Source organism: Pseudophryne corroboree, chromosome 3 (genome assembly GCF_028390025.1).
Source record: "Pseudophryne corroboree isolate aPseCor3 chromosome 3, aPseCor3.hap2, whole genome shotgun sequence".
NCBI lineage: Eukaryota > Metazoa > Chordata > Amphibia > Anura > Myobatrachidae > Pseudophryne > Pseudophryne corroboree.
In genome coordinates, this window is record NC_086446.1 from 545,078,067 (window position 1) to 545,103,018 (window position 24,952).

Below are 24,952 nucleotides of genomic sequence, written 5' to 3' on the forward strand. Positions count from 1 at the left end.
CGGAAAATCATGTGATAGCACTGTCAGCAGTGTTCATTCCGGGAGTGGACAACTGGGAAGCAGACTTCCTCAGCAGGCACGACCTCCACCCGGAAGAGTGGGGACTTCACCCAGAAGTCTTCCACATGATTGTAAACCATTGAGAAAAACCAAAGGTGGACATGATGGCGTCCCGCCTAAACAAAAATTGGACAGGTATTGCGCCAGGTCAAGGGACCCTCAGGCAATAGCTGTGGACGCTCTGGTAACACCGTGGGTGTACCAGTCAGTGTATGTGTTCCCTCCTCTTCCTCTCATACCAAAAAGTACTGAGAATTATAAGACGGAGGGAAGTAAGAACTATACTCGTGGCTCCGGATTGGCCAAGAAGGACTTGGTACCCGGACCTTCAAGAGATGCTCACGGAGGACCCGTGGCCTCTACCTCTAAGAAGGGACCTGCTCCAACAAGGACCCTGTCTATTCCAAGACTTACCGCGGCTGCGTTTGACGGCAGGGCGGTTGAACGCCGGATCCTGAAGGAAAAAGGCATTCCGGATAAAGTCATCCCTACCCTGGTCAAGCCAGGAAGGATGTAACCGCAAAGCATTATCACCGCATTTGGCGAAAATATGTTGTGTGGTGCGAGGCCAGTAAGGCCCGATGGAGGAATTTCAACTAGGTCGATTCCTGCATTTCCTGTAAACAGGAGTGTCTATGGGCCTAAAATTGGGGTCCATTAAGGTTCAAATTTCGGCCCTGTCAATTTTCTTCCAGAAAGAACTAGCTTCACTACCTGAAGTTCAGACGTCTGTAAAAGGGGTACTGCATATACAGCCTCTTTTTGTGCCTCCAGTGGCACTTTGGGATCTCAATGTAGTTTTGGGGTTCCTAAAGTCACATTGGTTTGAACCACTTGAATCTGTGGAGTTAAAATATCTCACATGGAAAGTGGTCATGTTGTTGGCCCTGGCCTCGGCCAGGCACGTGTCAGAATTGGGGGCTTTATCCTGTAAAAGCCCTTATCTGATCTTCCATTCAGACAGGGCGGAATTGAGGACTCGTCCTCATTTTCTCCCTAAGGTGGTTTCAGTGTTTCATCTGAACCAACCTATTTTGGTACCTACGGCTACTAGTGACTTGGAGGACTCCAAGTTGTTGGACGTAGTCAGGACCTTGAAAATATATGTTTCCAGGAAAGCTGGAGTCAGGAAATCTGACTCGCTGTTATCCTGTATGCACCCAACAAGCTGGGTGCTCCTGCTTCTAAGCAGACTATTGCTCGTTGGATTTGTAGTACAAATTCAGCTTGCACATTCTGTGGCAGGCCTGCCACAGCCAAAATCTGTAAAAGCCCATTCCACAAGGAAGGTGGGCTCATCTTGGGCGGCTGCCCGAGGGGTCTCGGCGTTACAACTTTGCCGAGCAGCTACTTGGTCAGGGGCAAACACGTTTGCTAAATTCTAGAAATTTGATACCCTGGCTGAGGAGGACCTGGAGTTCTCTCATTCGGTGCTGCAGAGTCATCCGCACTCTCCCGCCCGTTTAGGAGCTTTGGTATAATCCCCATGGTCCTTACGGAGTTCCCAGCATCCACTAGGACGTCAGAGAAAATAAGAATTTACTTACCGATAATTCTATTTCTCATAGTCCGTAGTGGATGCTGGGCGCCCATCCCAAGTGCGGATTGTCTGCAATACTTGTACATAGTTATTGTTACAAAAATCGGGTTATTATTGTTGTGAGCCATCTTTTCAGAGGCTCCTCTATTATCATGCTGTTAACTGGGTTCAGATCACAGGTTGTACGGTGTGATTGGTGTGGCTGGTATGAGTCTTACCCGGGATTCAAAATCCTTCCTTATTGTGTACGCTCGTCCGGGCACAGTATCCTAACTGAGGCTTGGAGGAGGGTCATAGGGGGAGGAGCCAGTGCACACCAGGTAGTCCTAAAGCTTTACTTTTGTGCCCAGTCTCCTGCGGAGCCGCTAATCCCCATGGTCCTTACGGAGTTCCCAGCATCCACTACGGACTATGAGAAATAGAATTATCGGTAAGTAAATTCTTATTTTTTCCCATGGTGCATTTTTAGAAAAGTTGCGTAACCTCACTGTGACTACCGCTAATTGGCATGTCTAATTGGATCTCTCATTTCTCGGGTATGCGCATTCCTGCGATGAAACATTTGCTCTTACTTAATTGGATTGACCACTGTATGTTTTAATTTGTGGGTTTATTATCTGCTGGTTTGCATAGCCCTATGCAAAGGCTTGCATGAGTCCAACTTGCAAACGTTTTATTAAAAATTCACTACTTCTAAACTTTTGTATAAGTTTGTCTGCTTATGTATATTTTTTGTATTGTTTTACAGAAGTTTTATTTTTGTTTTGATTTTTATCACTGTTACTAGACAAAATATATCTGTCCTTCACTATTACCATGTTGTACGGTCATCGATTTGACCTTATTTTTATTTCTCTGACGTCCTAGTGGATGCTGGGAACTCCGTAAGGACCATGGGGAATAGCGGGCTCCAAAGGAGACTGGGCACTCTAAGAAAGAATTAGGACTACCTGGTGTGCACTGGCTCCTCCCTCTATGCCCCTCCTCCAGTTAGAATCTGTGCCTGGCTCGAGCTGGATGCACACTAGGGGCTCTCCTGAGCTTCTAGAAAAGAAAGTATATTTAGGTTTTTTATTTTCAGTGAGATCTGCTGGCAACAGACTCACTGCTACGAGGGACTTAGGGGAGAGAAGCGAACCTACCTGCTTGCAAATAGCTTGGGCTTCTAGGCTACTGGACACCATTAGCTCCAGAGGGATCGTACACAGGCCCAGCCTCGGTCGTCCGGTCCCGGAGCCGCGCCGCCGTCCCCCTTGCAGAGCCAGAAGCAAGAAGAACGTCCAGGAAATCGGCTGCTGAAGACTCCGGTCTTCATTAAGGTAGCGCACAGCACTGCAGCTGTGCGCCATTGCTCCCCATGCACACCTCACACTCCGGTCACTGATGGGTGCAGGGCGCTGGGGGGGCGCCCTGCGCTGCAATAAGATTACCTTACATTGGCAAAAATACACATAATATAGTCATTAAGACTATATATGTGTAAAATCCCCTGCCATATATCCATGAAAAAAGCGGGAGAAGTCCGTCGTGAAGGGGGCGGGGCTATCTCCCTCAGCACACTGGCGCCATTTCCTCTCACAGCTCCACTAGAAGGACGCTCCCCAGGCTCTCCCCTGCAGTTTTCAGGCTCAATAGGGTAAAAAAGAGAGGGGGGGCACTAAATTTAGGCGCAAATACATATATATATATAGCTGCTATAGGGTAAAATCACTCATTATAGTGTACATCCCTGTGATTTATAGCGCTGTGGTGTGTGCTGGCATACTCTCTCTCTGTCTCCCCAAAGGACTTTGTGGGGTCCTGTCCTCAGAGCATTCCCTGTGTGTGTGCGGAGTGTCGGTACGGCTGTGTCGACATGTTTGATGAGGAGGCTTATGTGGAGGCGGAGCAGGTGCCGATAAATGTGATGTCACCCCCTGCGGGGTCGACACCTGAGTGGATGGATATGTGGAAGGAATGTGTCAACTCCTTACAGAAGAGGTTTGATGACATAGCAGATGTGGGACAGCCGGCTTCTCAGTCCGTGCCTGCCCAGGCGTCTCAAAAGCCATCAGGGGCTCAAAAACGCCCGCTACCTCAGATGGCAGACACAGATGTCGACACGGATACTGACTGCAGTGTTGACGACGATGAGACTAGTGTACATTCCAATAGGGCCATCCGTTATATGATTACGGCAATGAAAAATGTGTTGCACATTTCTGACATTAACCCTGGTACCACAAAAAAGGGTATTATGTTTGGGGAGAAAAAGCAACCTGTGGTTTTTCCCCCTTCTGAAGAGTTAAATGAAGTGTGTGATGAAGCGTGGGTTTCCCCCGATAAGAAACTGGTAGTTTCCAAAAAGTTACTAAGGGCGTACCCTTTCCCGCCAGAGGATAGGATACGTTGGGAGACATCCCCTAGGGTGGATAAAGCGCTCACACGCTTGTCAAAGAAGGTGGCACTACCGTCTCCGGAGACGGCCGCCCTAAAGGAGCCTGCGGATAGAAAGCAGGAGGCTATCCTGAAGTCTGTATATACACACTCAGGTATTATACTGAGACCGGCTATTGCTTCAGCATGGATGTGCAGTGCTGCAGCTGCGTGGTCAGATTCCCTGTCTGATAACATTGATACTCTTGACAGGGACACTATATTACTAACAGTAGAGCATATTAAAGACGTAGTCTTATACATGAGAGATGCACAGAGGGATATTTGCCAACTGGCATCTAGAATAAATGCAATGTCCATTTCTGCCAGGAGAGTATTATGGACTCGGCAGTGGACAGGTGATGCGGATTCTAAAAGGCACATGGAGGTTTTGCCTTACAAGGGTGAGGAGTTGTTTGGGGATGGTCTCTCGGACCTCGTTTCCACAGCGACGGCTGGGAAGTCGACATTTTTACCCCATGTTCCCTCACAGCCAAAGAAAGCACCGTATTATCAGGTACAGTCCTTTCGGCCCCAGAAAGGCAAGCGGGTTAGAGGCGCGTCCTTTCTGCCCAGAGGCAGAGGTAGGGGGGAAAAGCTGCACCAAACAGCAAGTTCCCAGGAACAAAAGTCCTCTCCCGCTTCCTCTAAGTCCACCGCATGACGCTGGGGCTCCACAGGTGGAGCCAGGTGCGGTGGGGGCCCGTCTCCGGAACTTCAGCGACCAGTGGGTTCGCTCACGGGTGGATCCCTGGATTCTACAAGTGGTATCTCAGGGGTACAAGCTGGAATTCGAGACGTCTCCCCCTCGCCGTTTCCTCAAATCAGCCTTGCCAACTACTCCCCCAGACAGGGAGGCGGTGCTGGAGGCGATTCACAAGCTGTACTCCCAGCAGGTGATAACCATAGTACCCCTCCTTCAACAGGGACGGGGTTACTATTCCACAATGTTTGTGGTACCGAAACCGGACGGTTCGGTGAGACCCATTTTAAATTTGAAATCCTTGAACACTTATATATGAAGGTTCAAGTTCAAAATGGAATCGCTCAGGGCGGTTATTGCAAGCCTGGACGAAGGGGATTACATGGTATCACTGGACATCAAGGATGCTTACCTGCATGTCCCCATTTACCCTCCTCACCAGGAGTACCTCAGATTTGTGGTACAGGACTGTCATTACCAATTCCAGACGTTGCCGTTTGGTCTGTCCACGGCACCGAGGGTATTTACCAAGGTAATGGCCGAAATGATGATACTCCTTCGAAAAAAGGGAGTTATAATTATCCCGTACTTGGATGATCTCCTTATAAAGGCGAGGTCCAGGGAACAGTTGTTGATCGGTGTAGCACTAGCTCGGGAAGTGCTACAACAGCACGGCTGGATCCTGAATATTCCAAAGTCGCAGCTGGTTCCTACAACGCGTCTACTGTTCCTGGGGATGGTTCTGGACACAGAACAGAAAAAGGTGTTTCTCCCAGAGGAGAAGGCCAAGGAGTTGTCATCTCTAGTCAGAGACCTCCTAAAACCAAAACAGGTGTCGGTGCACCACTGCACGCGAGTCCTGGGAAAGATGGTAGCTTCTTACGAAGCAATTCCATTCGGAAGGTTCCATGCAAGGATTTTTCAGTGGGACCTCTTGGACAAGTGGTCCGGATCGCATCTCCAGATGCATCGGCTGATAACCCTGTCTCCAAGAACCAGGGTGTCGCTGTTGTGGTGGCTGCAGAGTGCTCATCTTCTAGAGGGCCGCAGATTCGGCATACAGGACTGGGTCCTGGTGACCACGGATGCCAGCCTTCGAGGTTGGGGGGCAGTCACACAGGGAAGAAACTTCCAAGGACTATGGACGAGTCAGGAGACTTCCCTACACATAAATATTCTGGAACTAAGGGCCATTTACAATGCCCTAAGTCAGGCAAGACCCCTGCTTCAACTCCAGCCGGTGCTGATCCAGTCAGACAACATCACGGCGGTCGCCCATGTAAACCGTCAGGGCGGCACAAGAAGCAGGATGGCTATGGCAGTAGCCACAAGGATTCTCCGATGGGCGGAAAATCATGTGTTAGCACTGTCAGCAGTGTTCATTCCCGGAGTGGACAACTGGGAAGCAGACTTCCTCAGCAGGCACGACCTCCACCCGGGAGAGTGGGGACTTCATCCAGAAGTCTTCAAAATGATTGTACACCGTTGGGAAAGGCCACAGGTGGACATGATGGCGTCCCGCCTCAACAAAAAGCTAAAAAGATATTGCGCCAGGTCAAGGGACCCTCCGGCGATAGCTGTGGACGCTCTAGTGACACCGTGGGTGTACCAGTCGGTTTATGTGTTCCCTCCTCTGCCTCTCATACCCAAGGTACTGAGAATAATACGAAGGAGAGGAGTAAGAACTATACTTGTGGTTCCGGATTGGCCAAGAAGAGCTTGGTACCCAGAACTTCAAGAAATGATCTCAGAGGACCCATGGCCTCTGCCGCTCAGACAGGACCTGCTGCAGCAGGGGCCCTGTCTGTTCCAAGACTTACCGCGGCTGCGTTTGACGGCATGGCGTTTGAACACCGGATCCTAAAAGAAAAGGGCATTCCGGAGGAAGTCATTCCTACGCTGATTAAAGCTAGGAAAGATGTGACCGTAAGACATTATCACCGCATATGGCGAAAATATGTTGCTTGGTGTGAGGCCAGGAAGGCTCCAACGGAGGAATTCCATTAAGGTCCAGATCTCGGCTCTGTCGATTTTCTTCCAAAAAGAACTGGCTTCATTGCCTGAAGTTCAGACTTTTGTTAAAGGAGTGCTGCATATTCAGCCCCCTTTTGTGCCTCCAGTGGCACCGTGGGATCTCAACGTGGTGTTGGATTTCCTAAAGTCGCATTGGTTTGAGCCACTTAAAACCGTGGAGTTAAAATACCTCACGTGGAAAGTGGTCATGCTGTTGGCCTTGGCGTCGGCCAGGCGTGTATCAGAATTGGCGTCTTTGTCTTGTAAAAGCACTTATCTGAATTTTTATATGGATAGGGCGGAATTGAGGACTCGTTCCCAATTCCTCCCTAAGGTGGTTTCAGCTTTTCATGTGAACCAACCTATTGTGGTGCCTGCGGCTACTCGGGACTTGGAGGATTCCAAGTTACTGGACGTAGTCAGGGCCCTGAAAATATGTTTCCAGGACGGCTGGAGTCAGGAAAACTGACTCGCTATTTATCCTGTATGCACCCAACAAGCTGGGTGCTCCTGCTTCTAAGCAGACTATTGCTCGCTGGATCTGTAGCACGATTCAACTTGCACATTCTGCGGCTGGACTGCCGCATCCTAAATCTGTAAAGGCCCATTCCACGAGGAAAGTGGGCTCTTCTTGGGCGGCTGCCCGAGGGGTCTCGGCTTTACAACTTTGCCGAGCTGCTACTTGGTCGGGTTCAAACACATTTGCAAAATTCTACAAGTTTGATACCCTGGCTGAGGAGGACCTTGAGTTTGCTCATTCGGTGCTGCAGAGTCATCCGCAGTCTCCCGCCCGTTTGGGAGCTTTGGTATAATTCCCATGGTCCTTACGGAGTTCCCAGCATCCACTAGGACGTCAGAGAAAATAAGAATTTACTTACCGGTAATTCTATTTCTCGTAGTCCGTAGTGGATGCTGGGCGCCCATCCCAAGTGCGGATTGTCTGCAATACTTGTATATAGTTATTGCCTAACTAAAGGGTTATTGTTATGAGCCATCTGTTCGTGAGGCTCAGTTGTTGTTCATACTGTTAACTGGATATAGTATCACGAGTTGTACGGTGTGATTGGTGTGGCTGGTATGAGTCTTACCCGGGATTCCAAATCCCTTCCTTAATGTGTCAGCTCTTCCGGGCACAGTTTCCCAAACTGAGGTCTGGAGGAGGGGCATAGAGGGAGGAGCCAGTGCACACCAGGTAGTCCTAATTCTTTCTTAGAGTGCCCAGTCTCCTTCGGAGCCCGCTATTCCCCATGGTCCTTACGGAGTTCCCAGCATCCACTACGGACTACGAGAAATAGAATTACCGGTGAGTAAATTCTTATTTCTCTAACGTCCTAAGTGGATGCTGGGGACTCCGTAAGGACCATGGGGAATAGCGGCTCCGCAGGAGACTGGGCACATCTAAAGAAAGCTTTAGGACTAACTGGTGTGCACTGGCTCCTCCCCCTATGACCCTCCTCCAAGCCTCAGTTAGATTTCTGTGCCCGACGAGAAGGGTGCACACTAGGGGCTCTCCTGAGCTTCTTAGTGAAAGTTTTAGTTTAGGTTTGTTATTTTCAGTGAGACCTGCTGGCAACAGGCTCACTGCATCGAGGGACTAAGGGGAGAAGAAGCGAACTCACCTGAGTGCAGAGTGGATTGGGCTTCTTGGCTACTGGACATTAGCTCCAGAGGGACCATCACAGGCCCAGCCTGGATGGGTCCCGGAGCCGCGCCGCCGGCCCCCTTACAGAGCCAGAAGAGCGAAGAGGTCCGGAAAAATCGGCGGCAGAAGACGTTCCTGTCTTCAATAAGGTAGCGCACAGCACTGCAGCTGTGCGCCATTGCTCTCAGCACACTTCATACTCCGGTCACTGAGGGTGCAGGGCGCTGGGGGGGGCGCCCTGAGACGCAATAAAACATGATAAAAATACCTTGCATGGCAAAAAAATACATCACATATAGCTCCTGGGCTATATGGATGCATTTAACCCCTGCCAGAATATACAGAAAAACGGGTGATAAGGCCGCCGAAAAGGGGGCGGAGCCTTATCTCCTCAGCACACTGGCGCCATTTTCCCTCACAGCTCAGTTGGAGGGAAGCTCCCTGGCTCTTCCCTGCAGTCACTACACTACAGAAAGGGTTAAAAAAAGAGAGGGGGGCACTAATTAGGCGCAGTATTAAAACATACAGCAGCTATAAGGGGAAAAACACTTATATAAGGTTATCCCTGTATATATATATATAGCGCTCTGGTGTGTGCTGGCATACTCTCCCTCTGTCTCCCCAAAGGGCTAGTGGGGTCCTGTCCTCTATCAGAGCATTCCCTGTGTGTGTGCTGTGTGTCGGTACGTTTGTGTCGACATGTATGAGGAGAAAAATTATGTGGAGACGGAGCAGAGTGTCTGTAACAGTGATGTCACCACCTAGGGGGTCGACACCTGAGTGGATGTACTGTTGAGAATTACGTGACAGTGTCAGCTCTGTATAAAAAAAACAGTGGTTGACATGAGACAGTCAGCTACTCAGCTTGTACCTGTCCAGACGTCTCATAGGCCGTCAGGGGCTCTAAAGCTCCCGTTACCTCAGATGGCAGATACAGACGCCGACACGGATACTGACTTCTGTGTCGACGGTGAAGAGACAACCGTGATTTCCAGTAGGGCCACACGTTACATGATTGAGACAATGGAAAATGTTTTATACATTTCTGATAATACCCCTTTTTGGTGGTACTCGTATTATGTTCGGTGAGGGAAAAACTACCTGTAGTTTTCCTGAATCTGAGAAATAAAATGAGGTGTGTGATGATGCGTGGGTTTCCCCCCGATAACAATTGATAATTTCTTAAAAAGTATTGGTGTATACCCTTTCCCGCCAGAGGTTAGGGTGCGTTGGGAAACACCCCCTAGGGGGGATAAGGCGCTCACACGCTTGTAAGAACAAGGGCTCTACCCTCTCATGAGATGGCCGCCCTTAAGGATCCTGCTGATAGAAAGCAGGAGGGTATCCAAAAATGTATTCACACACATACTGGTGTTATACTGCGACCAGAAATCGCCTCAGCCTGGAGGTGCAGTGCTGGGTTGGCATGGTCGGATTCCCTGACTGGAAATATTGATATCCTAGATAAGGATAGTATATTATTGCCTATAGAGCATTTAAAAGATGCATTTCTATATATGCATGATGCACAGCGGAATATTTGCCGACTGGCATCAAGTATAAGTGCGTTTGTCCAATTCTACCAGTAAAATGGTCAGGTGATGCGGATTCCAAACGGCATTGGGAAGTATTGCCTTTGAAAAGGGACATTTGGGGTCGGTCTTTTAGACCTGGTGGCCACGGCAACAACTGGGAAATCCATGTTTGTACCCCAGGTCGCCTCTCAAAATAAGACGCCGTATTATCAGGCGCAGTCCTTTGTTGGCAAGCGGACAAAAGGTTCCTCTTTTCTGCTAGTGACAGAGGGAGAGGAAAAAGGCTGAAGAGATTAGCCAGTTCCCAGGAACAGAAACCCTTTCCCGCCTCTGCCAAGCCCTCAGTATGACGCTAGGGCCTTACAAGCTCAGGCACGGTGGGGGCCCGTTCTCAATGAATTTCAGTGCGCAGTGGGCTCACTCACAAGTAGTCCCCTGGATCCTTCAGGTAATATCTCAAGGGTACATATTGGAATTCGAGACGTCTCCCCCTCGCCGTTTCCAAAAGTCGGCTTTACCGACGTCTCCCTCTGACAGGGAGGCAGTTTTGGAAGCCATTCACAAGCTGTATTCCCAGCAGGTGATAATCAAGGTACCCCTCCTGCAACAGGGAACGGGGTATTATTCCACACTATTGTGGTACCGAAGCCAGACGGCTCGGTGAGACCGATTCTAAATCTAAAATCTTTGAACACTTACATACAGAGGTTCAAATTCAAGATTAAGTCACTCAGAGCAGTGATTGCGAACCTGAAAGAAGGGGACTACATGATGTCTCGGGACATCAAGGATGCTTACCTTCATGTCAAAATTTACCCTTCTCACCAAAGGTACCTCAGGTTATGGTACAGAACTGTCACTATCAGTTCAGACGCTGCCGTAGGGATGGTCCACGGCACCCCGGGTCTTTACCAAGGTAATGGCCGAAATGATATCCCTTCGAAGGAAGGAAATTTTAGTTATCCCTTACTGGGACGATTCCCTGATAAGGGTAAGATCCAGGGAACAGTTGGAAGTCGGTGTAGCACTATCTCAGGTAGTGTTGCGGCAGCACGATTGGATTCTCAATATTCCAAAATCGCAGCTGGTTCCGACGACTTGTCTTCTGTTTCCTAGGGATGTTCCTGGACACAGTCCAGAAAAAAAGGTGTTTCTCCCGGAGGAGAAAGCCAGGGAGTTATCCGAGCTAGTCAGGAACCTCCTAAAACCGAACCAAGTCTCAGTGCATCAATGCACAAGGGTTCTGGGTAAAAATGGTGGCTTCCTACGAAGCAATCCCATTCGTTAGATTCCACGCAAGAACTTTCCAGTGGAACCTACTGGACAAATGGTCCGGGTCGCATTTTCAGATGCATCAGCGGATAACCCTGTCACCAAGGACAAGGGTATCCATCCTGTGGTGGTTGCAGAGGGCTCATCTTCTAGAGGGCCGCAGATTCGGCATTCAGGACTGGGTCCTGGTGACCACGGATGCCAGCCTGCGAGGCTGGGGAGCAGTCACACAGGGAAGGAATATCCAGGGCTTAGGGTCAAGCCTGGATACATCACTTCACATAAATATCCTGAAGCTAAGGGCCATTTACAATGCTCTAAGCTTAGCAAGACCTCTGCTTCAAGGTCAGCCGGTGTTGATCCAGTCGGACAACATCATGGCAGTCACCCACGTAAACAGACAGGGTGGCACAAGAAGCAGGAGGGCAATGGCAGAAGCTGCAGGGATTCTTCGCTGGGCGGAAAATCATGTGATAGCACTGTCAACAGTATTCATTCCGGGAGTGGACAACTGGGAAGCAGACTTCCTCAGCACGACCTCCACCCGGGAGAGTGGGGACTTCACCCAGAAGTCGTCCACATGATTAAAAAACTCGACAGGTATTGCGCCAGGTCAAGAGACCCTCAGGCAATAGTTGTAGACGCTCTGGTAACACCGTGGGTGTACCAGTCAGTGTATGTGTTCCCTCCTCTGCCTCTCATACCCAAGGTACTGAGATTGATAAGATGGAGAGGAAAAAGCACTATATTCGTGGCTCCGGATTGGCCAAGAAGGACTTGGTAACTGGAACTTCAAGAGATGCTCACGGAGGATCCGTGGCCTCTACCTCTAAGAAGGGACCTGCTCCAGCAAGGACCCTGTCTGTTCCAAGACTTACCGCGGCTGCGTTTGACGGTATGCCGGTTGAACACCGGATCCTGAAGGAAAAAAGGCATTCCGGATGAAGTCATCCATATCCTGATCTAAAGCCAGGAAGGATGTAACCGCAAAAACATTATCACCGCAATTGGCGAAAATATGTTGCGTAGTGCGAGGCCAGTAAGGCCCGACGGAGGAAATTCAACTGGGTCGATTCCTACATTTCCTGCAAACAGGAGTGTCTATGGGCCTGAAATTGGGGTCCATTAAGGTTCAGATTTCGGCCCTGTCAATTTTCTTCCAAAAAAGAACTAGCTTCAGTCCCTGAAGTTTAGACGTTTGTAAAAGGGGTACTGCATATACAGCCTCCTTTTGTGCCTCCAGTGGCAATTTGGGATCTCAATGTAGTTTGGGTTCCAAAAGTCACATTGGTTTGAACCACTTAAATCTGTGGAGTTAAAATATCTCACATGGAAAGTGGTCATGCTGTTGGCCCTGGCCTGGGCCAGGCGCGTGTCAGAATTGGCGGCTTTATCCTGTAAAAGCCCTTATCTGATTTTCCATTCGGACAGGGCGGAATTGAGGACTCGTCCTCAGTTTCTCCCTAAGGTGGTTCCAGCGTTTTCACCTGAACCAACCTATTGTGGTGCCTGCGGCTACTAGGGACTTGGAGGAATCCAAGTTGCTGGATGTTGTCAGGGCCCTGAAAATATTTCCAGGACGGCTGGAGTCAGGAAATCTGACTCGCTGTTTATCCTGTATGCACCCAACAAGCTGGGTGCTCCTGCTTCTAAGCAGACTATTGCTCGTTGGATTTGTAGTACAATTCAGCTTGCACATTCTGTGGCAGGCCTGCCACAGCTAAAATCTGTAAAAGCCCGTTCCACAAGGAAAGTGGGCTCATCTTGGGCGGCTGCCCGAGGGGTCTCGGCTTTACAACTTTGCCGAGCAGCTACTTGGTCAGGGGCAAACACGTTTGCTAAATTCTACAAATTTGATACCCTGGCTGAGGAGGACCTGGAGTTCTCTCATTCGGTGCTGCAGAGTCATCCGCACTCTCCCGCCCGTTTGGGAGCTTTGGTATAATCCCCATGGTCCTTACGGAGTCCCCAGCATCCACTTAGGACGTCAGAGAAAATAAGAATTTACTTACCGATAATTCTATTTCTCATAGTCCGTAGTGGATGCTGGGCGCCCATCCCAAGTGCGGATTGTCTGCAATACTTGTACATAGTTATTGTTACAAAAATCGGGTTATTATTGTTGGGAGCCATCTTTTCAGAGGCTCCTCTGTTATCATACTGTTAACTGGGTTCAGATCACAAGTTATACGGTGTGGCTGGTATGAGTCTTACCCGGGATTCAAAATCCTTCCTTATTGTGTACGCTCGTCCGGGCACAGTATCCTAACTGAGGCTTGGAGGAGGGTCATAGGGGGAGGAGCCAGTGCACACCAGTTAGTCCTAAAGCTTTCTTTAGATGTGCCCAGTCTCCTGCGGAGCCGCTATTCCCCATGGTCCTTACGGAGTCCCCAGCATCCACTACGGACTATGAGAAATAGAATTATCTGTAAGTAAATTCTTATTTTCTCTGACGTCCTAGTGGATGCTGGGGACTCCGTAAGGACCATGGGGAATAGCGGCTCCGCAGGAGACGGCACAGCTAAGAAAGATTTAGGACTACCTGGTGTGCACTGGCTCCTCCCACTATGACCCTCCTCCAGACCTCAGTTAGAATCCTGTGCCCGGCTGAGCTGGATGCACACTAGGGGCTCTCCTGAGCTCCTAGAGAGAAAGTATATTTTAGGTTTTTTATTTTACAGTGAGATCTGCTGGCAACAGACTCACTGCAGCGAGGGACTAAGGGGAGAAGAAGCGAACCTACCTAACTGGTGGTAGCTTGGGCTTCTTAGGCTACTGGACACCATTAGCTCCAGAGGGATCGACCGCATGGAACCGGCCATTGATGTTCAGTCCCAGAGCCGCGCCGCTTGCCCCCTTACAGAGCCAGAAGCAAGAAGAGTCCGGAAAATCGGCGGCAGAAGACATCAGTCTTCACCAAGGTAGCGCACAGCATTGCAGCTGTGCGCCATTGCTCCTCATACACACTTCACACTCCGGTCACTGAGGGTGCAGGGCGCTGGGGGGGGGGCGCCCTGAGCAGCAATAAAAACACCTTGGCTGGCAAATATATCACAATATATAGCCCCAGAGGCTATATATGTGATAAATACCCCTGCCAGAATCCATAAAAAAGCGGGAGAAAAGTCAGCGAAAAAGGGGCGGAGCTATCTCCCTCAGCACACTGGCGCCATTTTCTCTTCACAGTGCAGCTGGAAGGAAGCTCCCCAGGCTCTCCCCTGTAGTTTTCAGGCTCAAAGGGTTAAAAAGAGAGGGGGGGCACTAAATTTAGGCGCAATATTGTTTACACAAGCAGCTATTGGGGGAAAAATCACTCAGTTATAGTGTTAATCCCTGCATTATATAGCACTCTGGTGTGTGCTGGCATACTCTCTCTCTGTCTCCCCAAAGGACTTTGTGGGGTCCTGTCCTCAGTCAGAGCATTCCCTGTGTGTGTGTGCTGTGTGTCGGTACGGCTGTGTCGACATGTGGGATGAGGAAGGTTACGTGGAGGTGGAGCAGAGGCCGATAAATGGGATGTCGTCCCCTGTGGGGCCGACACCAGAGTGGATGGATAGGTGGAAGGTATTAACCGACAATGTCAACTCCTTACATAGAAGGCTGGATGACGTAAAACAGCTGTGGGACAGCCGGCTTCTCAGCCCGCGCCTGCCCAGGCGTCTCAAAGGCTATCAGGGGCTCAAAAAAAAAAGCGCCCGTTACCTCAGATGGCAGACACAGATGTCGACACGGAGTCTGACTCCAGTGTTGACGAGGTTGAGACATATACACAATCCACTAGGAACATCCGTTACATGATCTCGGCAATGAAAAATGTGTTACGCATTTCTGACATGAACCCAAGTACCACATAAAAGCGGTTTTATTTTTGGGGAGAAAAAGCAGCCAGTGTTTTGTTCCCCCATCAGATGAATGAATGAAGTGTGTAAAGTAGCGTGGGTTCCCCCAATAAGAAACTGGTAATTTCTAAAAAGTTACTGATGGCGTACCCTTTCCCGCCAGAGGAAAGGTCACGTTGGGAGATATCCCTTAGGGGGAAAAGGCGCTCACACGTTTGTCAAAAAAGGTGGCACTGCCGTCTTAGGATACGGCCACCTTGAAGGAGCCTGCGGATAAAAAGCAGGAGGCTATCCTGAAGTCTGTATATACACACTCAGGTTATATACTGAGACCTGCAATTGCCTCAGCATAAATAGTGCTGCTGCAGCGTGGTCTGATACCCTGTCAGATAATATTAATACTCTACGACAGGGATAATAGTTTGCTAACATAGAGCATATTAAAGACGTCGTCTTATATATAAAGGATGCACAGAGGGATATTTGCCGGCTGGCATCCAGAATTAATGCAATGTCCATTCTGCCAGGAGGGTATTAGAAACCCGGCAGTGGACAGGTGATGGTGCCTATAAAAGGCACATGGAGATTCTGCCTTATAAGGGTGAGGAATTGTTTGGGGATGGTCTCTGGGACCTCGTATCCACAGCAACAGCTGGGAAGAAATTTTTTTACCTCAGGTTTCCTCACAGCCTAAGAAAGCACCGTATTTTTAGGTACAGTTCTTTCGGCTTCAGAAAAGCAAGCGGGTCAAAGGCGCTTCCTTTCTGCACAGAGACGAGGGAAGAAGGAAAAAGCTGCACCAGGAGCCAGTTCCCAGGATCAAAAATCTTCCCCTGCTTCCTCTGAGTCCACCGCATGACGTTGGGGCTCCACAGGTGGAGACAGGTGCGGTAGGGGCGCGTCTCGGGAACTTCAGGGACCAGTGGGCTTGCCCACAGGTGGATCCCTAGGTTCTGCAAATAGTATCACAGGGATACAGGCTGGAGTTCGAGGCGACTCCCCCTCGCCGTTACCTCACATCAGCCTTGCCTGCTGCCCTCGGAGAAAGGTAGTACTGGCGGCAATTCACAAGCTGTACTTCCAGCAGGTGAAATCAAGGTACCCCTCCTTCAACAAGGCCGGGGTTACTATTCCAAAATGTTATGGTACCGAAACCAGATGGTTCGGTGAGACCCATTCTAAAATTGAAAGCCTTGAACACTTATATACGAAGGTTCAAGTTCAAAATGGAATCGCTCAGGGCGATTATTGCAAGCCTGGAGAATTTCATGGTATCACTGGACATCAAGGATGCTTACCTGCATGTCCCTATTTACCCTCTTCACCAGGAGTACCTCAAAATTGTGGTACAGGATTGTCATTACCAATTCCAGACGTTGCCGTTGGTCTGTCCCCGGCACCGAGGTATTTACCAAGGTAATGGCCGAAATAATTATCCCGTACTTGGACGATCTCCTTATAAAGGCGAGGTCCAGGGAGCAGTTGTTCGGCGGAGTAGCACTATCTCGGGAAGTGCTACAATAGCACGGCTGGATTCTGAATATTCCAAAGTCGCAGCTGGTTCCTACGACGCGTCTACTGTTCCTGAGTGTGGTTCTGGACACAGAACAGGATAAAAAGGGTTTCTCCCGGAGGAGAAGTCCAAGGAGTTGTCGTCTCTAGACAGAGACCTCCTAATACGTATACAGGTGTCGGTGCATCAATGCACGCGAGCCCTGGGAAGGATGGCAGCTTCTTACGAAGAAATTCCATTCGCCAGGTCCCATGCAAGGATTTTCCAGTGGGATCTGTTGGACATGTGGTCCGGGTCGCATCTTCAGATGCATCGGCGGATAACCCTGTCTCCAAGGGCCAGGGTGTCGCTGTTGTGGTGGCTGCAGAGTGCTCATCTTCTAGGGGGCCGCAGATTCGGCATACAGGACTGGGTCCTGGTGACCACGGATGCCAGCCTTCGAGGCTGGGGGGCAGTCACACAGGGAAGAAACTTCCAAGGCTATGGAAAAGTCAGGAGACTTCCCTACACATAAATATTCTGGAACTAAGGGCCATTTACAATGCCCTAAGTCAGGCTAGCACCTGCTTCAACACCGGCCGGTGCTGATCCAGTCAGACAACATCACGGCGGTCGCTCATGTAAACGACAGGGCGGCACAAGAAGCAGGATGGCGATGGCAGAAGCCACAAGGATTCTCCGATGGGCGGAAAATCATGTGTTAGCACTGTCAGCAGTGTTCATTCCCGGAGTGGACAACTGAGAAGCAGACTTTCTCAGAAGACACGACCTCCACCCGGGAGAGTGGGGACTTCATCCTGAAGTCTTCCAAATGATTGTACACCGTTGGGAAAGGCCACAGGTGGACATGATGGCGTCCCGCCTCAACTAAAAGTTACAAAGATATTGCGCCAGGTCAAGGACCCTCAGGCGATAGCTGTGGACGCTCTGGTAACACCGTGGGTGTACCAGTCGGTGTATGTGTTCCCTTCTCTGCCTCTCTTACCCAGGGTAATGAGAATAATAAGAAGGAGAGGAGTAAGAACTATACTCATTGTTCCGGGTTGGCCAAGAAGAGCTTGGTAACCAGAACTCCAAGAAATGATCTCAGAGGACCCATGGCCTCTGCCGCTCAGACAGGACCTGCTGCAGCAGGGGGCCTGTCTGTTCCAAGACGTACCGCGGCTGCGTTGGACGGCATGGCGGTTGAACGCCGGATCCTGAAGGAAAAGGGAATTCCGGAGGAAGTTATCCCTACGCTATTTAAAGCTAGGAAAGAAGTGAACGCTAACCATTATCACCGCATATGGCGGAAATATGTTGCGTACTGTGAGGCCAGGAAGGCCCCAAAGGAGAAATTTCGGCTAGGTCGATTTCTGCACTTCCTACAGTCAGAGGTGACTATGGGCCTAAAATTGGGTTCCATTAAGGTCCAGATTTCGGCTCTATCGATTTTCTTCCACAATGGAACGGGCTTCACTGCCTGAAGTTCAGACTTTTGTTAAGGGAGTGCTGCATAGTCAGCCCCCGTTTGTGCCTCCAGTGGCACCGTGGGATCTCAACGTGGTGTTGGATTTCCTGAAGTCGCATTGGGTTGAGCCGCTTAAATCCGTGGAGCTATAATACCTCACGTGGAAAGTGGTCATTCTGTGGGCCTTGGCGTCGGCCAGGCGTGTATCAGAATTGGCGGTTTTGTCATACAAAAGCCCTTATCTGTATTTTATATGGGAAAGGCGGAATTGAGGACTCGTTCCCAATTCCTTCCTAAGGTGGTATCAGTTTTTCATGTGAACCAACCTATTGTGGTGCCTGCGGCTACTTGGGACTTGAAGGATTCCAAGTTACTGGACGTAGTCAGGGCCCTGAAAAGTTTGTTTCCAGGACAGCTGGAGTCAGGAAGACTGACTCGCTATTTATCCTGTATGCACCCAACAAGCTGGGTGCTCCTGCTTCTAAGCAGACGATTGCTCGCTGGATCTGTAGCACGATTCAACTTGCACATTCTGCGGCTGGACTGCCGCACCCTAAATCTGTAAAAGCCCATTCCACGAGGAAAGTGGGCTCTTCTTGGGCGGCTGCCCGAGGGGTCTCGGCTTTACAACTTTGCCGAGCTGCTACTTGGTCAGGGGCAAACACGTTTGCAAAATTCTACAAATTTGATACCCTGGCTGAGGAGGACCTTGAGTTCTCTCATTCGGTGCTGCAGAGTCATCCGCACTCTCCCGCCCGTTTGGGAGCTTTGGTATAATCCCCATGGTCCTTACGGAGTCCCCAGCATCACTAGGACGTCAGAGAAAATAAGATTTTACTCACCGGTAAATCTATTTCTCGTAGTCCGTAGTGGATGCTGGGCGCCTGTCCCAAGTGCGGACTGTCTGCAATACTTGTATATAGTTATCGTTAACTAAAAGGGTTATTGTTGAGCCATCTGTTGAGAGGCTCTGTTATGTTCATACTGTTAACTGGGTATCATATCACGAGTTATACGGTGTGATTGGTGTGGCTGGTATGAGTCTTACCCGGGATTCAAAATCCTTCCTTATTGTGTCAGCTCTTCCGGGCACAGTATCCTAACTGAGGTCTGGAGGAGGGTCATAGTGGGAGGAGCCAGTGCACACCAGGTAGTCCTAAATCTTTCTTAGCTGTGCCCAGTCTCCTGCGGAGCCGCTATTCCCCATGGTCCTTACGGAGTCCCCAGCATCCACTACGGACTACGAGAAATAGATTTACCGGTGAGTAAAATCTTCTTTTTTCCTGTTTGTATGTGTTTTTTGGTCCCTTTTTTTTCTTAAAAATGTGTATACTTGATCATCTTGTCTGATTCTTAGTATTTCAGCCCATATGTCTCTGCGGACATGTACAAAATGGCAATTGCATTTAACACAACAGTATCTGCACTCGAGGATGAATTGACTCAATTGATCCTCGAAGGACTAATTAATGCTCGCATTGACTCTCATAGCAAGGTAAGTGCTCCTGGAAGCTATTGTGGCTGCTGGTGACCCACTAAACATGCTTTGTTACATAACCCGTTTGCTTATAGATCCTTTACGCACGAGATGTTGACCAGCGCAGCACTACATTTGAGAAATCATTACAGATGGGGAGAGAATTTCAGAGGCGAGCCAAAGCAATGATCTTGCGAGCTGCTGTTTTACGCAACCAGATCCACGTCAAGGTGATTGTGTTTTTACTCTGTTTACATTAATGAAAAGCATCAACTCAAACTCTGCTTCATATCAGCTGTATGTTCTATGGATAATGCCGGAAATTGGTTCTGTGAATCATTTTGAAACCACCTTAATACTTAATGTTGACTTTACAACAGTGCCAAAAGTCTAAATATAATGGTATCTGTCTTGCTCAGGAAACAGGCGGTGGCACAGGTCAGAAGTTAGGAAGCAGTTAGGGATGATCAGGGTGTGAGTGCAGTGGGGGTGGATGGACCAAAGAGGAGTGAAGGAGACAGCTTAGAATAGATTTGAAAAAAAATGTATATATTTAATGATGGGGTGTGGATTATAAGATCTACACTAAAAAGGTCTACAGTCAATAGGTCTACCACTGATGGTAGACATGCATTGGGTCGACAGGGTCAAAAGGTTGACATGTAAATGGTCGACAGAAAAAAGGTAGACATCATTTTTTGGGGTGTTTTGTCACTTTTCTGCCACAAACAAGCCCCATTATGCACTGTATCCCCTCGCATGGCAGCTTCGGGCAAGGTTACTATTCCCGTTCGTAGTCCACGTGGATGGTAAGGTATGAAAAAAAAACAACAAAACTTATGTCTACCATGTGTGTGTCGACCATATGACCCTGTCTACCTTTTAAACTGTCTACCTTTACATGTCAACCTTTAGACCATGTCGACCCTGTTGCATGTCTACCATTAGTGGTAGACCTATTGACTGTAGACCTTTTTAGTGTAGATCTATAGACCGGATACCAAAGGATGATTGATTGATTGATTGATTGATTGATTGATTGATTGATTGATAGATAGATAATATGAAGTAGCAGGTGATTTTGTTTTAATTGGTAATAAAATATTTTTGTGTGTAGTTAGATAAAATTATGCCATCTAACCAAAAGGTATGTCTTTATCTTTCCAGTTTTATTCTTTTACTGTTAGGCATCCACTTACTAATTTAATTGTAGGATTCTTTTCACCACTTCACTGGACTTATAATCCTCTCTCTTTTTTTTAGTCCCCTCCCAGGGAAGGAAGCCAAGGAGAGCTGACACCAGCTAACACTCAATCCCGACTCAGCACCAACATGTGACCATGAGATCAGTCATCTGCACCCTGGCCCTGTCGGCTGCACAGAGACTTACCGCATAGACATGTGACATGTGCCACCTGCTCACGTCACCTTCCCATGGGCTGCCTCAGCTGTGTTTTGTGTGAGAGCTTGTCAGGAGCTTGCATGGTTTGTCTCATCGGTCTCAGTTTATTGGACATGATCATCTTGCTCTCTCCCGTGGAATTAGAGGAGTAGCGATGTAATGCTGATTCTGTATCTGGATGTTTTCCAGGTAGTGGCTGCGTAACAGTATAATAATTGAGAGGTAGATGGTAGGAATCTGTTACGGCATCATCTCTTTTTGAATGTACAAAGTGCATTTGGCGGCCTGTGTGCTCGACACTACCTCCCTCTCAGACCTCTGCTTCCTCTACACCTTTTTTACCCTCTGCCTCCTAGTTTATTTTTTCCCTCCCCTGCGCTTTCTGTTTTCCTCTTAACCTGGTTGTTCCTCTGTCTGTCCTGCCAACGTGTGCTCTGGAGACATTAAACCTGCAGCAACTGGGCTGCCTATTCACTCTACATACAAGATGCTGGTCAATTTTTCTTTTTCATATGTGAAGACAGGACATACGACTGTATTTTGATTCAATATGAAATGCTTGCCTGCCACTTCAAAGCATTGCTATATTTAAATGTCCCCATTCTTTTGATTTTGAATTAAATATGTTTCTGTTTTTGCGTTCTCTTCTCACTGTGACTTCTTGGCATGCTTTTCACAGTTTCTTTCTTCTGAACATACCTCACCAAACGTCCCCCAAATGTTTTCTGCAGCAGAGCCCACTAAACTTTGCCCAATGTCTAAGTCATTAAAAACAAAAGAAACAAATAAAAACCCAGAACTTTGTCCTATTCTTGCACTTCACTGGTAGCTGTGATTATTTGAGATTTTCCTAGCTATAAGTGGGTGATGGGCCTAGTTCCTTCTTCACGCTTTAATGATCACTAGCAATGGATGCTGTAAACAACATTTATGCAAGGCAGGTAAAAATAGCCATCCTTCTGTTTTGCTTTAGAAATGAATCCCTAGGGGGTCCTATCTGTATGCTAGTTAAACTTATTACCACATGCTGCTTATTCTGTACATTTTTAGACCCTGGTTTGGTTGCCATGGATACGCTTGTGTTCAGTTGTCTTGTCTGTACCAAGACTGTACACTTGTTTGTACATTTTCGTGCTCCCTTTTACTCATCGCACCTGAATTCAGCCAAAATCAATAGCCCATGCTGTTTTTCTGTTAAGCCCTACCATGTAATGCTTTTAAAAGTAATTAAATGCAATGGCTGAAAGACTTAAAATTCTGCTGCATGTTTTCATACATTCTATTATGGTTAGTGGAAGCTATATAGAGACTTGCACAAGGTTATTAATCTGAGCTGAAGTTGCCAGGATAATCTGTCCCCTAGTGGGCGATTCTGGGCTACGTCTGCTGTGTTGCTGCTGTCACGGCCATTTGTGTTCATTGTAGTCACTGACTGCAGTGTGCTAGACAATTAGGAATACATTTAGGCATGTGGTAAGCAATTATAACTAGTTATCTGAGCAAACCGATCTTCTCTAAAAGCCAAACCAAATGATTCAACATTCACAGAAACATTTATTTTCAGGTGTCATTTATTTACTAAGGCCTGTTTGCGTAAATATGCATGAAGAAAACATAGATCAGACAAAGGACAAACTGCACTCCCAACACATGCCCCATTTGTACACCAAAAATGCTTTCCTCGCCCACTAGCTTGCTCTCCCACCCCACAAACAAGCCCCTTTCAGCACACCAACATGCCCCTGTCTCCCTGCGTAACAACATTCCCCCCTGCTCAGCAGGTTAATCCCCACATTACACACAAGGGGGCAGATGTATTAACCTGGAGAAGGCATAAGGAAGTGATAAACCAGTGATATGTGCAAGGTGATAAAGGCACCAGCCAATCAGATCCTAACTGTTAATTTACATATTGGAGCTGATTGGCTGGTGCCTTTATCACCTTGCACATATCACTGGTTTATCACTTCCTTATGCCTTCTCCAGGTTAATACATCTGCCCCACTTTTCTTAGCCACACCAGACCTGGAACAGCAGCAGCCTCCGTTCAGTGAGTACTATATGATTGTAACAGTCACATGACACATCATGATGGGTAATCTGATTCTGACCGGGAGCTGCTAGGGCTAGTTCTCTTCCACGTCAGTCTGTGTACAAAAAATGCAACCCTGGTGAATGAGTTCCACCTGCCCCCTCAACGCTATACTCTTGAGTATAAGTGATCCCTGCAGTGCAGTTGGTGTGTACAATTGTTGGTGAAATGGACTACAAAGTTTACATGAAGCAAAATGATACTGGCAACAGTTTGTCCAGGCATCCATTTCCAAAAATGCATGTGGATTGGTTATTTTAATTGGAATGTGGTCAGGATCCGGACAGTCAGAATACAGACAGTGGAATCCCGGCGGAAAGTACAGCAGGCAAGGTTGGGGTTAGGAACTAGGAAGAGGGTTAGAGTTAGGCATTAGGGAGGTGGAGGAAGTTAGAGTTAGACTGCAGGAGGGGTGGGTTAGGGGCAGAGATAAGGTTGAAATACTGGGATCCATTGGGATGCCGCTGTCGGATTGTGAATGCCAGGATTTTGTACCCAATCCGTTTCTTTAATGCTGAATTCTTTTTCATTGTCTCATTTATACTGAACGCAACCGAGAAATATGAGAACGAGCTTTCTAATTGTTAAAAACCAGCCCTGTAGAATATACATATTTACCTGGGAAATTTGGGGTCCACTCCAAGCATTCTGTTGTCGAGCACTTTGTAAATGATTTTTGCTCACTAAGGAGAGAGAGACTGTACCCTGAATACATCTATGCACGCACTAAAAATAATTTAACAAACACAAAAAGTGGATATTAGCCAAATATAGCTTTAAAAATAATACCTACAGAATAAAGTAGGGAAACCTTTTACTGTTAAGGTTCATTTTTAGGTTCAGTTTTTGACCTAGCTACATTATTAAATACCTCCAAAAAAGACTTTCCATGAATATTGTTCTGTATTTATCCGTTAATCAGTTAAAAACTTCTATTGAAATATGTCATAGTTTAAGTGCTGTATCACAAGTCTTTCATTGAACTTTGTGGAGTTACACATCTTACCTTAGGAAGAGACTTGTTCAACAAGATTACGCTTGATAAGTAAAAGCATCTTTTAATACTGTAGAACAGTCTTTCCCAACCTTGGTCCTCAAGGCACATTAACAGTCCAAATTTGTCTCTCATCCAATCTGGGGGATACTGGACCATAGGGTTGCTTGAGGGGACCATAGAAGCTGGCATTTATAATCTAATTGCAGTAAGTACCAGCTCCTACGGTGCCCTCAAGAAACCCCTTGGTCCAGTGTCCCCCAGATGGAGCCAGAGAATAAGATGTAACAGCAAGTACAAAAATCCAGTTTTTAGTAATACCCAACTCTTACTTTAGCATGGGTATGTGTGACTGGCGGTCAGGAGGCAGTTAGGTGGCTGGCAGGGGGGGGGGGGGGGGGGGGGGGAGAGAGAGCAATAAAGCCCCTTGTGGGCTCGGTGGCTCGCTGCAATCACCACAGGTTCTCTTCCCACTCTATGGGTGTTGTGGACACCCATGAGTGAAAATAGTCCCTATTGGTTGGCATGCCGACCGGCAGGATATTCAATGGTCAGGGTCCTGGCATCTGTATTGTGACCGGCGGTCTCCTGACCGCCAGTCAAATAACCGCATCCCCTAAAGTACAGATGGTTAAATCAAAATAACTGAGTAACTAAGTCACCTGTACTCCAGTATGGCCAACCTAATAAGCTGGGCTGTTAGCGTGCCTTGTGGGCAGGGTTGGACTGGCCTACCAGGGTACAGAGGAAACTCCCGGTGGGCCCCACTGCCTGGGGTCCACCTCCTTCTCTAGAGGTCAGGTCCCAGACTGTGCACTTGATTTATACATTATACTGCACAGCACTATGGTGTATTTTATACAGTGTATTGCTGTTATTAATCTGTTACATTATGCATGCACTAGAAGTATTTAATGTATATATTTATCAAGAGGCCCAGACCATGCACTCTAATGGTTAGGTGAACCAATGTGGGTGCTGGCCACACCCCTAAACATGGGCCGA

At 48.1% G+C, this 24,952-nt stretch overlaps 1 protein-coding gene across 3 annotated transcripts in view; it reads left to right on the top strand.

Annotated features, from left to right (window-relative positions):
- Positions 1 to 21,499, top strand: part of GPS1 (G protein pathway suppressor 1) — a 90,778-nt gene extending 69,279 nt beyond the window's left edge. For all 3 annotated transcript variants that reach the window (XM_063961236.1, XM_063961235.1, XM_063961234.1), the window contains 3 exons: positions 19,340 to 19,477; positions 19,555 to 19,689; positions 20,723 to 21,499. In XM_063961236.1, coding sequence (XP_063817306.1) covers positions 19,340 to 19,477; positions 19,555 to 19,689; positions 20,723 to 20,797 — 348 coding nt within the window. In that variant the 3' untranslated portion in view covers positions 20,798 to 21,499. The remainder of the gene's footprint in view (positions 1 to 19,339; positions 19,478 to 19,554; positions 19,690 to 20,722) is intronic.
- Positions 21,500 to 24,952: the final 3,453 nt, after the last annotated feature.